Consider the following 15,709-nt stretch of genomic DNA (forward strand, 5'->3'; position numbering starts at 1 on the left):
ATGCCTTTCCCTCAACTACCACTGCTCTCCCCATACAGCCCTCTTCAGAGAAGGCCCGAGAAACAGGGCTTTTGTCTTACTGTCTAACATGTACCAAGCGTTTCATATTTGGGATGGAAAGCAGTAGGGGAAAAGGGTAGCTCATTTAGGAAACAGATTGAAATGGCAATCTTATTTTGTCTTGGGTGCACTGTCCCTTAGGCATGCACGTGACCTTTCCAGATCTAATGAAGTAGTAAATGTCCCTGGACCAACCTGTCAGCAAACAATGTCCCATTTCTACCCCTGGAAGGTATTTGGGGTCTGCTTTAGAAATAAGGCAGAGCTGGTGTTGGCAAAGGTGCAGAGAAATGAGATGGATTGAGGATTTCAAAGTACAATGTGAAGATATAAGATAAAATATAGGATAATGTTTATCCTCTAGAAAGTAGGGAAGACTTTTTTCACTTAGCAAACTTAAACAGAAGAATTGACTAATTTAACTATGAAAAAATGAAAAAACTTATGCTAGATGGATAAACAGACAAGTACACAAATAAACAAATAAATTTGAAGGGGGAAAATGTCGAGCCATGGAGAATTATTTGCAACACAGAGAAACAGTTATATTTTTATTGTATAAGTTGTTCTTAAAAATTATTAAGAAAAAGATGAACATCTTGGGATCTACCTCACACCCCCCCCAAAAAAGGAAATGATGTAAACAGGATATTCTCACAAGCAGATATATAAAAGACAAATATGTGAAAAAATTCAGCTTCAGGGTTAATCAAATAAATGTTAAACACTCTATTGAGAGGTAATAGTGTAAGGTAGATCATGACACAGTCTCTGGATTTGGCCTCCCCAGGTTGCTGCTCCCTAGTTGTGGGACCTTGGGCAAGCTGCTGAAACTCTCTTTGCTCAGTTTCCTCATCTGTAAAATGAAGGCTGTAGGGTAATTACAAGGGCGAGGCAAGTTGATGTATGTCATACTCTTGGAATAGTACATTGCACATTAGGAATGGCAAATAAATGTTAGTTATTATTTCTCTTATTCAACTGATAAATATAGAAATGATACCAGTGGTGATGTCAATGGTGTGAAGATGTACTCTTGTACACTGCTGGTGGGTGTAAAGTGGTACAGTCTTCTCCCAGGGAAAGTTAGCATCCTGCATCAGGCCCTTAGAATGCTGTATTGCCTTGGACCAAATTTCACTGTAGGAATTTTTCCAAAGGAAATAAGTCAAATATATTTAAAAAATAACTGTCAAGATTTGTTTTTTTTTTTTCAGAGCTGTGTACAATTATGCAATACTGGAAAGAACCAAAATGTCCAAAAATAATAGATTCATTGAACAAATTATTGGACATCCATTCAGTAGAATTTTCTGTAGTCATCGGATGATGTAAGGAAAAACCACTATAAAGGATATTTGGGGGACAACTGAAATATGAATTATATGTAAGATAATGTTAATACATCAGTGCTGTTTCTTAGGTATGCTTTGTAGGAGAATGCAGTATAGATAGTGTGGGATACATGCTGAAATGTCATGATCTTTGCAGCTTACTTTCAAATGGTTCAGGAAGAAAGGGACATTACATCATAGAAACACAGGTACACACACACACACACACAGATCTTTCACAGAGAGAGATAGAGAGAAAGCAAATGTTAGCCATAATGAATCTGGGTAAAGTGTGGATGGGGTGTATATCTATCAACTTTTCTGTTTAAAATTTTCAAAATAAAAAGTTGGGAAAATGTGAAAAAAAAACACTTAAGGACAGGAGAAAATGATATATTTTAATGAAAAATGTAGTCTACAAATCAATATATACAATATAATCTCATCATTATTATTACTTTTAGCTAAAAGATTAGGATTACATAACAGTAGGTGGTATTTATTGGATGGAGCCTTTTTATGTGTCAGGCACTGTGCTAAGTATTTACATGTATTGTTTCACGTAGCTAAAACTCTATAAGGTTATGTCGCATGATTTTCCCCATAAAAAATTAATATAAACTCTTAGGTTAAAAACTTATCGAAAAACCACAGCCAGCCACTGGTAATCATGGATCTTTATGACCTCAAGTCTACACTCTTAGCTACTGCACATTTGCACAGAGAAAAGAGCAGAAGGCTGTTGTAGGTGCTGACAATGATATCAATAGCTAATAATTTTCGATCAGGGCTTTAATGGAAGTACGTGTTTAGTATTTCAAAGAAGCAGAGCAAAGAGAAAGGCTAGTTCCATAGGGCAGGACAGGATGAGTGGGGTAGTTCTTACGAAGTGGTAACATTTGAGATGGGCTTTGAAGGATGCATAGGAGTCCAATGGGCAAAAAAAGGGGGGGCATTCAATACAGAGAGAATAGCATGAATGAAGACACACAGTGTATTTAAGAAATGATTCTTAGTTTGTAGAAAGCATGGAGGCAGGTAACCAGGGTAGATGGTGGTGAGTGAGATTGGACAGTCCCACAGGAGGCGACAAATTATTTTACCAGATGAGGACAGTGGGAACGAAGAGGGGACAGAATCAAAGCTTCCACTTCTGAATGTTTGTAGCATTATGTTGGGTCACTCCATCATAGATACATGTCTAGAAATAATCTTATCTTCCTGAACTGGTCCTTTGGTTGTTTATGCTCATTTCTATACCTGCCCTTCTCCTGACCTGCTTTGTCTCCTTTGTATCACAGGCACTACCTTTCCTCCAGCTTCTTGCTGGGTTTGGCTAATGGGAGGCACTGGCAGAAGATGAGGTGGGGGATCATGAAGAGCCCAGAGTTTTTCAATCCCTCTCTGTCCACCTCAGGTTGTGTTCCTGGCAGCAGCTGTGTCTCATCCTTGAGCCCAAATCCTGCCAGGCAGCCCCTCCCAACATGGAGCAACCACTCCTGTTCAGCCTCCATTGTGGCTCTAGAGCCTGTCCAACTCAGCCTGGCTTTTGAGTTCTGGTAACACCATTTTCTCCCTGTCCCTCTGGCCCTAGGGTTGGTAGCATCTTCTAGCTGATGCTACTATCCTGCTTGCCTCCTTCCTGTCCGATGTAGCTCCTCAGCTCTGCCATTTCTTCATTTTGAGAGAGAGAGAGAGAGCATGAGAAGGGGTGAGGAGGCAGAGGGAGGGGGAGAAGAAGACTTTCCGCTGAGCAGGGACCTGATGCGGGGCATTATTATTTGGGGGGGCCTGAGATCATGACCTGAGCCGAAGCAGACACACACCCAAATGAGCCACCCAGGCACCCCTCTCCATCTTCAGAATTCCAAGAAGAGGGATATAGCAATCACTCAAGAAAGATTTCATTGATTCCTAGCCTTGGATCCCAATGATAACATTAACTTCCTTGTGTGGAATCTAAAAGGAGACAAGACACTAGGAAGGGAAAGGAGCTCTAGTTCTGTCTTCCTGGCACTTTGCTTGGGTTATGGTACAGTTTCCACCTATTCATTCATTCATTCATTCATTCATTCAACAACCATGTATTGAGTGCCTAGTAAATGCTGGGCACTTTTTTAGGTGATGAGGATATAGCAGTGATCCTTTCCTTTGGAGCTTCTATTTTAGTAGAGGACTTTGGTACAGCAACAAGCCATCGGGAAGAAGGGGCCTGCCCATTTTCCCTAGAGTCACTGCCCGGAGATCTCCACCAGATAATGTGGTTAGGAGATGGAGCATTTCAGGTGGAAAATAATGACTGCAGTATCATTTGGGGGGCCAGATGCTGTTCTAATGATCTCATTTAATCCTCACAGGCAAACATTGAGGCATGTGGTATTATTATCCTCAACTGAAGATGAAAAACCAAGACATGGAGAGGCTGAGGGATTTGCTCAAGGTTACATAGCTAGGAGATAGTTGAGCCTGCTTCGAATCTAAGTGGCCCTCCTGCTCGGACACAGTAGATGTGTGGAAAGCACATGATGAAGCACCCAACATGTGTCAATCCAGCCAAATGAGGCTGGTTCATCTTATGGCTCTTGGGTTAGTTGCTGTGCTTGCTGTTTGGCTTCCAGGATGCTGAAGGACAGAGGATTATGTTACTACTTTGATTAACTGGTAGGCTTCAGAATAGTAGGCAGAAAACCATTTAATTTTCTTTTGACGATAGCTTTCTGGGATCTGGTAAAAATGATCTGTATTCTGATATGTATTATGTCAAAGTTCAGAAGTACAAAGAAGAAAGTTAAAACTCATGAGAAAAAGAAGGAAAAAAGAGATAGAACCAGAATAAACCGAACTCCTTAAAAAAGAAAAACCCTCCAGAAATCCAAAGAACTATTTACAGCTATTATTGCCATCCTTTCCTGGCAAATTTACATACTTATATACATATTTAGCTCTACATAAGGCATTTTACACAAATGGGATCACATTATATATGCAATTCCGAAACCTATTTTCAAAAATTCCTTCACTCACCGATATGATGCAGAACTAAAGATCACCACCATTATTCTTTGCAACTGCTTAGTATTACCTTGTATGAGTTACTATAATAAATTTCATCAAACCTAATTGAAAGATATTTAGATTGTTTCCCAAAGTCCTCTGTGAAAACATTACCAAAAGCATTCAAGCATACTTTTGAAAAATTCATAAGAATCACTTTGTGTAATCAGAAGATATGATTTCTGGGAAATCACAAGGAATGCACACTGACATTTTGATATGTATTGGCGAACTGCCCTCCCAAAAGATTGCCTCAATTTATGCCCCACCATGACACACATTCATCATGACTGAATTTATACATCTTCGCTAATCTGATAGGCAAAATAATCCCAGGAATTTGATTTCTGGGTTTTTTGTTTGTTTATTTTTTAATCTTTAGTATATGTTTACTGTCTATCTGAATTTCTTAGAGGATAACATATATAAGACTTCTGGTTTCAAAGAAGAGACTTATTTATATGCAAAGAGGTCCATCTCAGGATTACTTATACTTGTTAGAAAACAGAAACAACCAGATGAGAAACCAACATACCAATTAAGATATAAACATGTGTAGGAATATTTTGTAGCCAAACAAACAAGAATATTTTGGATAAGTATCTAATAGCATATGGAAATGATTATATTATAAAGTTTGAGGAAAGAAATCAAAATGCAAAATAATTTACAGACTAATTCCAGCTGTTAAAATATAAGTTTAGAAGAAAAAAGATGGGAAAAATAATTAGACAAGAAGGAAATACAAGAAATTGTTCATGTGGATGATCTCTGTAAGGTGGGATTTTGGATTATTTCAATTTTCTTCATCATACATTTTTGCAGACAGAATTTTCTAATATAGGGGCTAATTTTTAACATCCGGTTGATGCATTCACTGTTCCTACTGTTTAGAGGTCATTCACACACAGATGCATAACATTATCATTAAGGACTTATTTTAGCGAACTAAATGGACATATGCTTTGGTTTATCCATAATACTAAGGAATACACCCATTAGTACTGGCACTGCCTTAGAGGTCAGATCCTGGCTCTCAAGGAGTATGCCCCTGGAAGGTGGGAGAAGGCATATGCCCAACATCTATAGCGTAAGAGAGGAGAGCATGTCTGCTGAGATACAGGAAAACCTTCTAGGGGAGGTAGTATTTCAGCGCATCCTGGAAGAAGTTGGATTTTATATAACAGTTGTCATTCTCCCCACTGACTCTATAAGAAATAGGCATTCGTTGTAGGAAAATGTATAAGATGACAACAGACATTTCCAGGGTCATTATCACATGTGGAACACTGTTCAATCCTTACATGGAAACATCTCACTTAACCCCCAGCAACCCTCTAAAGGTGGCTGTGATTATTTTGTGCATTTCAAAGGCAAAGAGAGGGAGAATAAAAGATTAAATGAGTGAACACCGGGTACATGATTGGAGAATTGGCAGAAGCAGTCCTGGAATGCAAGTTGACCTGGTGCTACAGAAGGAAATAAATCAGTGCTAAGCTCATTCTTTCAGTCTCCTCCCCCCCCACACCCCCATGCAAGAGGCTTTCCCCGGTCCTCTGCACCCCTGGGTGGTTCTCACTCAAGCATTATCAGCACATTAACTGAAGGCATATGAGTGGGTGAGATCACCCATGCAGAGGAGAAGAAAAAGGGCTCTGGGAACAAAGCCCGAGCAACAGAGATGGAGATACATTCCCAGGTCTGGGCTGAAGGGAGAGCAGGCAGCATGGGGAAAATTTCACAGTGGTAACAATCTTGGAGCTGAACCCTAGAGGATGAGAAGTTTGCCAGGTGGAGAAGATGAAGACAAGTGTCCAGAGCAAAGAGAACAGCATCTGCAAAAGCATATGGGATGCAAGGGATAACCTGGTAACTTGGAAAACCAGCAAGTGATTTTAGCATAGAGTGTGTGTGTGTGTGTGTGTGTGTGTGTGTGTGTGTGTGTCTACGTGAGTGTGAATATATTTCAGGAGGTTAGTGTGATGATACATAATCTAGCGAGGAAGGCACACTTCATGTCATTAAAGACCATGTGTTAGTTGGTTTTCCAGACTCAGATACACACACACACACACACACACACACACCCTACTGGTTCTGATTCTCTGGAAAAACAGAGAAAACAAATATATAGAGATTTATTATGACGAATTGGCTCGTGTGAATTATAGAGGCTGAGAAGACCCACAGTCTGATGTTTGTGAGCTAGAGACCCAGGAAAGCTGGTGGTATTCAGTCCAAGTCCAAAGACCTGAGAACCAGGGGAGCTGATGGTGTAAATCCCTGTCTGAGGGCTGAAGAAGTTGAGCTATGTCCCGTCTCAATCAGTGAGGTGGGAAAAAACCCAATGAATTCCTCCTTCCTCTACCTTTTCTTCTATTTGGATTGGATGATGCCCAACCACATTTGGGGAGGGTGATCTACTTCCCTGAGTCCACAGATTCAAATTCTGATCTCATCCGAAAAGACCCTCAGAGACATATCCAGAAACAATGTTTAAACCGGGCACCTGTGGGCCACTCAAGTTGACACATAAAATTAATCCTCACAATCCCTTATTAAAAGGTTTGGAATCTTATGGAAAGAGAGTTTGGAAATAGAGTGGAGAGATCCCTGAAGGCCAGCTCATCAGTATAAACTTTATTTATCTGGAAGGCAATGAGGAGCCTTTGAATTTTTTTCAAGAAAAGGAATGATAAGATCAGAACTGGGCTTTTCAAGATCCTGGACTGGGTGGTTTGGAGAAGGAAGAGGCAGGGGAAAAGGCGAACAGTTGGTAGAATATTTAAAAGTCAAAGTGAGAGGTGATGAGCATATGTACTCATGGGTACTAGGATGGTAGCTACATAGGGTGGTGGTTTATTGGGGGTGAAGGGGTGGGTGGACTTGGGATGACAGATAAGAGAAACATCAGACAATCTATGGGGTTATCTGGGAAAGTCCATTGTTGAACATTCAAACCAACAGCTCAAAAACATGTCCTTCCTTCCTTCATCCACCCAATTATAGCAAACTATTTACTGAGTGCCTACTCTGTGACAGGTCTATGCACCAAACCTCTAGTCCAGTGTGCAGTCTAGACACATTCTCATATTGTAACAACCTAGTGTTACAAGAGTCTAGAAATCAACAGCTTCAGAAGGAGGTTGGGCAGGTGAATCACCCAGGTAAGTACTGGGGGATCTGGGCTACCTTTCTGTAGGAGGGGCCTTCTAAGCTGAAAATTCCTAACCTCAGGCAGAGACATTGTGTGGGAGCTGGGAACCCCCTGGTGAAAAAGGTATGTCCCCCCCCCACGAGGGTGGAGACAAATAAACAAGACAATGCCACCTGACACAAATGCAGCTAAGTCATGCATATGTTATATCTTTCTTTAGTCAAAAAAGAAAACTCTCCTCCATGCAAATTTACCCTTTTAAGGCCGAGCTGTCTGGAACTAGGGGCACCAAGATGGCAAAGTGAGACCGGAGCCTTCCCCCAAGCGGCACCACCCAGGCCTTTGAAGGATAGGTGCAGGGTCGTCCTCCTGGCTCTTGAAAAGAACCTAGTCTATGTGCCCTGGTGGCAGGTGGCTAACGTCCTGAGACTTCAGCCTTCCATTGGTGTCCAGCGCCCTGGCCTCTGGGCTCGCTGGCCTGGTTTCTAACCTTCCCTCCACGCTGAAGAAAACTGGGGCTGAAAGAGGACCGCCTTAATTGGTTTGGGGACCCGAAGGTGGGGGAAAGGGGAAGGGAGGAAAAAACATGCTTTGCGTATTAAAGAAAAAAGGAAAGTGAAATCCGAAACTCGGGGGCAGGAAGCGACCCCAGGCCGACACTTTGTGAACCTTTGGCGGGTAGCACACCTGGGTGGGGGGTGGGGGGGTCACCTGCTCGACCTACCACCCTCCCATTCTGGTACCAAAGCCACGAGCCCGAGGGGCAGGGACAGCAGCAGGGAGACAACATCCGCGTTTCTCCGTTGCCACCCGGCCCCCCAATCCCCAGGCCGCTGCCCCCCACTTCCTGCAGCCCTGGTCACCGCCGGGGGCGTGTGTGAGGGGCGAGGCTACTTGGAGCTGAGGAATTTAAAAAAAAAAAAAAGAAGGCGAGGTAATTAGCATTCTCTGATCCCATTGGCTCTCCGCCGGCCCTGCTTTACATACGCCCGCCCCGTTGGCTGCCTGGGGTTTGCGGGGTTCCGCGGGGTTTGCAGGCGCCGCGGTAGCTGCTGCGCTTCAGTGCCGGGCGGGCGCCTAGCGAACCCCAGGCAAGGAGCCGGGAGCCAGCTGCCAGCAGAGCTGCTGCGGCGGCGGCATCTGAGACCATTTCCGTCCTACGAACACTGAGGCCGGCGGCTGGCGGCTTCTGCGCCCAGCAGGGCCCAGGGAGGAGCGGGTCGGACACTTTTTATTTTGGAAGAAAGGGGCGAGTCCCGGCGTGAGCTTCCCTCCCGGCCTGGCTCGCTCCCCAGTGCGCCCCAGCTCCGGCCCGGGCTCTGGAAGATGACTTCGGGGTCCACCCGGCGTCTACTAAAGGCGGCGGCTCAAGGAGGCAGCCGAAAGTAGTAACACTTATTGGTAAGCAGCTGGTGGAAAAGTGAGCCGAGGCAGCGCGGACTCGGCTCTCCCCGCGCGCCGGTGCCCGCTGCTCTCGCTGCTCCTTCCCCTCGGCTCCCCGGCGGCCGCAGCATGAAGTGGCGCAGCGATGGCCAGGAGAGGTAAGAAGCCTGTGGTGCGGACGCTGGAGGATCTGACGCTGGACTCGGGTTATGGTGGCGCGGCGGACTCGGTGCGCTCCTCCAACTTGTCCCTGTGCTGTTCCGACTCGCACCCGGCGTCCCCGTATGGCGGGAGCTGCTGGCCGCCTCTAGCTGACTCCATGCACAGCCGGCACAACAGCTTTGACACCGTCAACACTGCCCTGGTGGAAGACTCCGAGGGGCTGGACTGCGCCGGCCAGCACTGTTCGCGGCTGCTGCCGGACCTCGACGAGGTCCCCTGGACCCTCCAGGAGCTGGAGGCGCTGCTGCTGCGCTCGCGGGATCCCCGGGCAGGCCCGGCGGCCCCCGGCGGCCTGCCCAAAGACGCGCTGGCCAAGCTGTCGACGCTGGTGAGCCGGGCGCTGGTACGCATAGCCAAGGAGGCGCAGCGCCTGAGCCTGCGCTTCGCTAAGTGCACCAAGTACGAGATCCAGAGCGCCATGGAGATAGTGCTGTCCTGGGGCCTGGCGGCGCACTGCACGGCGGCCGCGCTGGCCGCGCTGTCCCTCTACAACATGAGCAGTGCCGGCGGCGACCGCCTGGGCCGCGGCAAGTCAGCGCGCTGCGGCCTCACCTTCTCTGTGGGCCGCGTGTACCGCTGGATGGTGGACAGCCGCGTGGCGCTGCGCATCCACGAACACGCCGCCATCTACCTGACAGCCTGCATGGAGAGCCTCTTCCGGGACATCTACTCGCGGGTCGTGGCCTCCGGGCTGCCCCGGAGCTGCAGCGGCCCTGGTCCGGGCTCCGGCTCGGGCCCGGGCCCGGGCTCCGGCTCCGGCCCCGGCCCCGGCACGGCCCCCGCGGCGGATAAGGAGCGGGAGGCACCCGGAGGGGGAGCGGCGAGCGGCGGCGCCTGCAGCGCAGCCAGCAGCGCCAGCGGGGGCAGCAGCTGTTGCGCCCCGCCGGCCGCCGCCGCCGCCGCAGCCCCACCGGCCGCCGCCGCCGCCAACCACCACCATCACCACCACCACGTACTCCACGAGGCGCCCAGGTTCACCGTGGAGACGCTGGAGCACACGGTCAACAACGACTCCGAGATTTGGGGGCTCCTGCAGCCCTACCAGCACCTCATCTGCGGGAAGAATGCCAGCGGTAAGTGGCCGCGCTGGTGCCGCCGCCTCCCACCCCACCTGGCCAACTCCGGTTGCTAGTTTGCCTCGCGCGCTCCCTGCCGCGTCGTTCCGGCCACCCACCGCTGTCCCAAGCCTCTGAGGGGGCCGCGGGGCAGGAGGCGGCCCGAAACTCGCCGGCTTACTCGCGCGCTCGGAATCCGCGTACTTTACGCGGCTCCTAAGGTTCCCAAGTCCCGGAGCGCGCTGTTCGGCCCCTGGTGTCGGGCGGCGCGGCGGCGGCCGCCCGCAGACTGTGGGAAGAACCCATCGCCGTTTGCGGACACAGGCTTTTATCATTTGCCCCTAGTACGTGTTTCTGCCAGAGCCCTGTGTTTTGTTTGGTTTGGTTTTTTGACCTTGAAGATGCCAAATTCTCTGGCGCACGAGTTCGGCTCCCTGGAATTCCGGAGGAGGTGCATTCCTCCCTCCACCGACCGGTTCGAGTACTTGCCGGCGCCCCCCACCCCGGATACTGTCCTGGCGCGGGTGTACGAGAGGCCCCGCGGCCGTCAAGGCAGAACGTTTGAGAGCTCGCTTGGCTCAGTTGGGGAGAGGTGTGTGTGGTGAGAGGGTGGAGCCGGACAACTTAATAGGTCCCAAGTTTTCCCCGGGCAGTTTTTGAAGGCCAGAGCGCACAGCTGGTGGGTGCTGCGCGATGGACAGCCCTTCCCCCCATTTCCGACCTCCGAGCTCTTGCTTCTCGGTTCCCGGTGGGAGGGAGCTGAAGCTGTCACCACTTTGCTTAAGGAGCGCCACTAGGGACCCGGGCAAGATGGGAGTGGGGCGGGGTTCTGGAGGGGGTTGTCAGTTTAGGGCGTCGCTTCCAGCAGGTTCTGTCATCCCCTCCCACACCCCCGTTTCGGAGGCGGGAGCTGGGTGGGTTTGAACCTGCAGTTTTGGCGGCGGAGGGGGTGGGGCCGGGGGCTCTTGTTTTCGAGAGCTCGAGCTGGCGGTCCTGCCTGTCTGCGAAAGCCCGAGCTAGACACTTCAAAGCTTCAGTTTTCCACAGGAAATGGTAGAAGCGTAACTGGAGACTCTAAAAGCGAAATAAAACTTTGCTACATATTCGGCGGTTTGGCCGGAGATTGCGTGGTTGGAGCTGAAATGCAGTGTTTCTGGGTAGATTTCATTCATGTTGCTGCTTGTCGGTTTCCCGAGGGCTGAGAGATGCAGCGGGCGCGGCCGGGCCTCTGGGGGTGCCGAGCGTGTGCATGTGAGTGTGCGCTTGTTTGTGAGAGACTGTGAGCCTGTGCGTGTGCGCAGGAGAGAGCAGGCGCGCGGGGTTCCGGCAAAAGCTCTCGGTAAACTGACCCTCCAGCTCTCGGTCCTTTCACCTGGTTTTGATCATCGTTGGGGGAGGAGAAGGAAGGAGCAAAGTGGGCGTGGTGGTGGGGGAGGGGCGGGATCGCGACTTCCGCGTTGCTCTGGAGACTCTTGAGGATCTCTATACCAGAGACCTTCCGCCTCTGCAGCCAGTTGAGGGCGCAGAGCCTCTGCGAGGCTCCCCATTCCCCCCACCCCAAACACACGTGAAATCCTGACCGAGGTGGAGACATTTAGGAGAAGGTATTGGTCTTTGTATGAGCTTCTTCAGAAGGGGGAGGATTCACCTGAAAAACCCAGGGGCTTTGGACTGCATTGCGCTCTGTTCGGAGCCCTACCCCCACAAAAAGCGTAGAAGGGTTTAATTTTCTTCCCACCAGGTGCGCCCCACCTCCCCTGTTCTTACCTCTCCCGTTACAGCCGTCCTTTACTTCTTACTGGCCCCCAAACCCTTATCCCCCTGCTGGGACTGGACCCTGCTTTTACTAAGCTCTCACAGTGTTTCCTTCCAAGGAAGGAGCATTCCCCTTAGGGGGCACCGGTGTGGGAATCTGGGCATCCTGCTCCACCTGTTTCTTTGCCATTCTCTTGAACTTATGTCTTTGGTTGACTCTCCTTCTTGGGCCTCAGTCTCCTCGTCTGTAAATCAAGGGCCTCCTATAACTCTGTATTAGTAGCCTCTAGGTTTTTTCAAATTGGTTTTACTTTTATGATCCTTAACATCTTTTAAAGACAGTTTTTGTGTTTATCCTTTTCGGAGTAAGTATAATTTAAGGAAGGAGAGACCACAGAGTTGGTTTTGGGCAGGGTGAATGTGTGGCTGCCATCCTAACGGTTCCCACACCATAGAGCTTTAACTCCTGGGTTTCAGGGCCCTTCAGCCATCTCTTGGTATGAGAGATGCTGTCATTTCATTGTGATCTCTCCATCTCCTTCCCTTGAGCTTGTTTAAAATGGCAGGTCATTTATGCGAAAAGTAAGGAATGAGCAATTAATTTCTTAGGTATCTGAAACATACATTAAACATCAAACCTATTAAATTATTTTGCATGGTAGTCTTTCTGATCTGCAAGCCTTATTAAGGAGCACGTGCCTTACGTGATCGATTTTTTTTTCCCTTTAACTCAGCAGTCTCACCCATTTGTGAATTCGTTTACTCATCGATATTTATTGAGCAGTTAGTAAATTTAAGGACCCGGCAGTTACTGTGGTCCAGAGGTAATAACCTCCAACGTGCCTCCACCACTACTCTGTATGTTGACCCATTTGATCTTCAGCATTCCCTTGGAAAGCTACTACTGTTATCCCCATTATACACAGGAGGAACTGAGGCACAGGGAACTTAAGTGTTTTGCTCTTTATTGGCAGATGAATTCCCTGCCTTTAGGCCATCAGCTTGCCTTTCATTACCTACGGAGTTGAACAGAGACCCTTTACAGGCTGACCTTCTGTCCCAGTCCATACACTTTCTGTTCCTTTTGAACTGCACTGGGCTGTACTAGATTTTACATTTTTATAACCTCTGCCCAAGTCTAAGAGAGAGCCTGGTACACAGCTGGAGCTTACTAGATGCCTGTTCAGTTGCTCAAGCTGCTGTGTACAATGATGTCCCGAAAGAAGCTATGGAGTTTTGAGTTTCTTGAATCATCTTTTCAAATCCTTTTACCTTGATTGCCCCCCTCTTACTGCCATCTCTACACCTGCCCACCCTTCTAAATTTGCTGCTGCTAGATGCCACGCCCAAGGAATTAGGAAACTAATCACGAGGGTCTCAGTTCAGAAAACAGAAGATAACCAGCTGTAAGCAAGGGCTTGGTTGCTCTCAAAAATAATAGGACTGGGTTTAGGGCATGTACTTTGCAGGGGCCTGGGGACTGTTTTACTCTTCCGAGGGCTTTTTTTCTTGTGTTGATTTTGAGCTGTTTTGAAGAGCTGGGATAAGAGCTAAGAGACCCGAGTGGATGTTGGGTTTCCGTGGGGTTTTAAAATTTGGCTTGATTGATTTTGCGAAAGCTACATAAGGGGCAGGCAGAAGCTTTTCGGCAAGCCGTCTGTGTGTGTGAGTCATTTTACCTCAAAGGCTTCAGAGCTGGCCAGTTCTCATCCCTGGAGACTTGGTCCAGAATGATCTTTCCAACACCTCTGTGAGGCCTGCCTTGATGCAGCCCCTTCCCCACCCCCCACACCTGTGCCATACACAGCCCTTTCCCCCTCCCTTGGGAATCCCGACCCTGATCTTGCTTTAAGTGACTCCCCATCACACTGTGGCCCCTCCAGTGCAAGCTTATGTCCTATTCATCTTCGTCTCTCCTTTCATATCACTCAGCACAGCACCTAGCACCTAGCAGATGCTGGGTACTTGTTGTTGAAGGCATATAAGTGGCCCATTAAATCTTTGGGATTTAAAATTCACCCACCAACATCTGTCATCAACCTCTGTAAAGGCCTCTGAAATCAGACCTCCTGGATTTGAATTTCAAGGCTGTAATGTTATAGCTGTGTGTTCTTGGGCATGTTACCTAACTTCTCTGAGCCCAGTTTCTTCAGCTATAAAATAGAGGTAATAATTAGGATTAAGTGAGATTATGTAATAAGGGTGTTACAGTCTGCTGCCTGACACACGATAGGGGCCAAAGTAGTGGTGGTACTTGTGATAAGCCAGGCATAGTGGTACGTCACATCTCTGTCTCATCCAGATTAACTCATCTCCATGTGTTCAGTACGGTTGGAGGCAGCAGGGTACGGAATTTTACTTGGATGGATCCTTCTTCCCAATATTCCCAAAGTGAAATAATTCAGGGGGCTCATCTCAGGGATTGGCTCCATGGACTCAGCCCTCACGGCCACGGTCACAAAAAGATTGCTTGGATCAAAGGAAAGTAGCTCATCTTATTTGCTGTATTTTTTATTACAGGCATCCTTAGTGAAGGGACACCAGGGAACTTTCCAGGGTAATAGGGTTCAGAGGTACATGCATTTGTCCAAATGCATTGATTGCATTGTAAACTTAAGATGCGTGCGTTTCGCTGTATTTTAAAATGTACCGCAGTAAAAAAAAAAAAAAAAAAAATTAAAAACAAAGCCATAGGCATCCTTGAATGAAATTTAGTTTTAAATTCAGGAAGAGTATGAGAGGAAGACTGGAAGAGCCGTGTGGTGTGAGGAAAGGGGTAAGGACTTTACACTGGAAAAGATTCAACCTCACATTTCAGCTCCGCTGCTTTCCAGCAAATGGCTTAATTTTGCCGAATTTGGTTTTCTCATCTGCGCGGTGAGGATTGCCAAAACAAAACAAAAAGCCATAACAAAGGGAAGAAAATCCAAATCTACCCCCATAAGTGATTAGAGGATTAAATCAGATCAAGTATGTGAAAACACCTGTCACATAGTAGGCACTCAATTATAATGCCTTCCTTAAAACACTGATTATTCAGGCTGGTGATTTTGAATAGTCTCTTTCGGGAATCCCAAATCACTTTATAAACATTAATTAACATGAGCCCTAGCCCCTGGCAGCACTGGCTTGGTGGGTAGGACGGTTTTCAGGTCTTTTGCTTCACTGTTGCCTCCTTAGATTCTGATCTGCACTAAATGCTTACTCGGCAGTTTTCCAGTCCCCTAGCTGGCCCTGCTGTTCCACAGTGTCGTGTTGCTGGGCTGGACAAAAATGTCACAGAAGAAGAACAGGGAAGAAGAATAGGAAAACTATCTCAGGAGTCAGCCACGGCAGTGTCTGTTCTCAGAGAGCACGTTTTTAATTAACTGGCTGCGTGTAAATTAAAACTTGGAATTTGGGTCAGTGGAGGGTTATTTGGTTTTCTATGCAGACTTGCCAGTTCAGTGCTGGGGCATTTGCAAGTAGGGTGTTTCATGGAACAGAAAAGAAAAATAACAGCAAAAATAAAACAATGAGGGATCAATTTAGAGACCTGAGGTCAGGTGTGGCATGCTGATTGCTTTCGAATAGGGGGGAAGGCCTCTAATTCTAGATCTATTATTATTTGTGACCTTGAGCCAAACTCACCTATGAAATAGGTCTGATTATCATCTACTGAAAGGTAAATATAAAAAAATCATTGACTT

The 15,709-nt window shown here is 47.5% G+C and overlaps 1 protein-coding gene across 1 annotated transcript in view; it reads left to right on the forward strand.

The window, feature by feature from the left end:
• Positions 1-8,648: 8,648 nt before the first annotated feature.
• The window catches only part of ABTB3 (ankyrin repeat and BTB domain containing 3), a 298,415-nt gene continuing 291,354 nt past the window's right edge, over positions 8,649-15,709 (forward strand). The window contains exon 1 of the mRNA XM_028088606.2: positions 8,649-10,283. Within this exon, the coding sequence (XP_027944407.1) occupies positions 9,134-10,283 (1,150 nt within the window). The 5' untranslated portion in view covers positions 8,649-9,133. The remainder of the gene's footprint in view (positions 10,284-15,709) is intronic.

The sequence above is a fragment of the Eumetopias jubatus genome, unplaced genomic scaffold (assembly GCF_037043125.1).
Source record: "Eumetopias jubatus isolate StellerSeaLion01/CBP00866 unplaced genomic scaffold, mEumJub1_p1.0 scaffold_8, whole genome shotgun sequence".
In the NCBI taxonomy this organism is placed as follows: domain Eukaryota; kingdom Metazoa; phylum Chordata; class Mammalia; order Carnivora; family Otariidae; genus Eumetopias; species Eumetopias jubatus.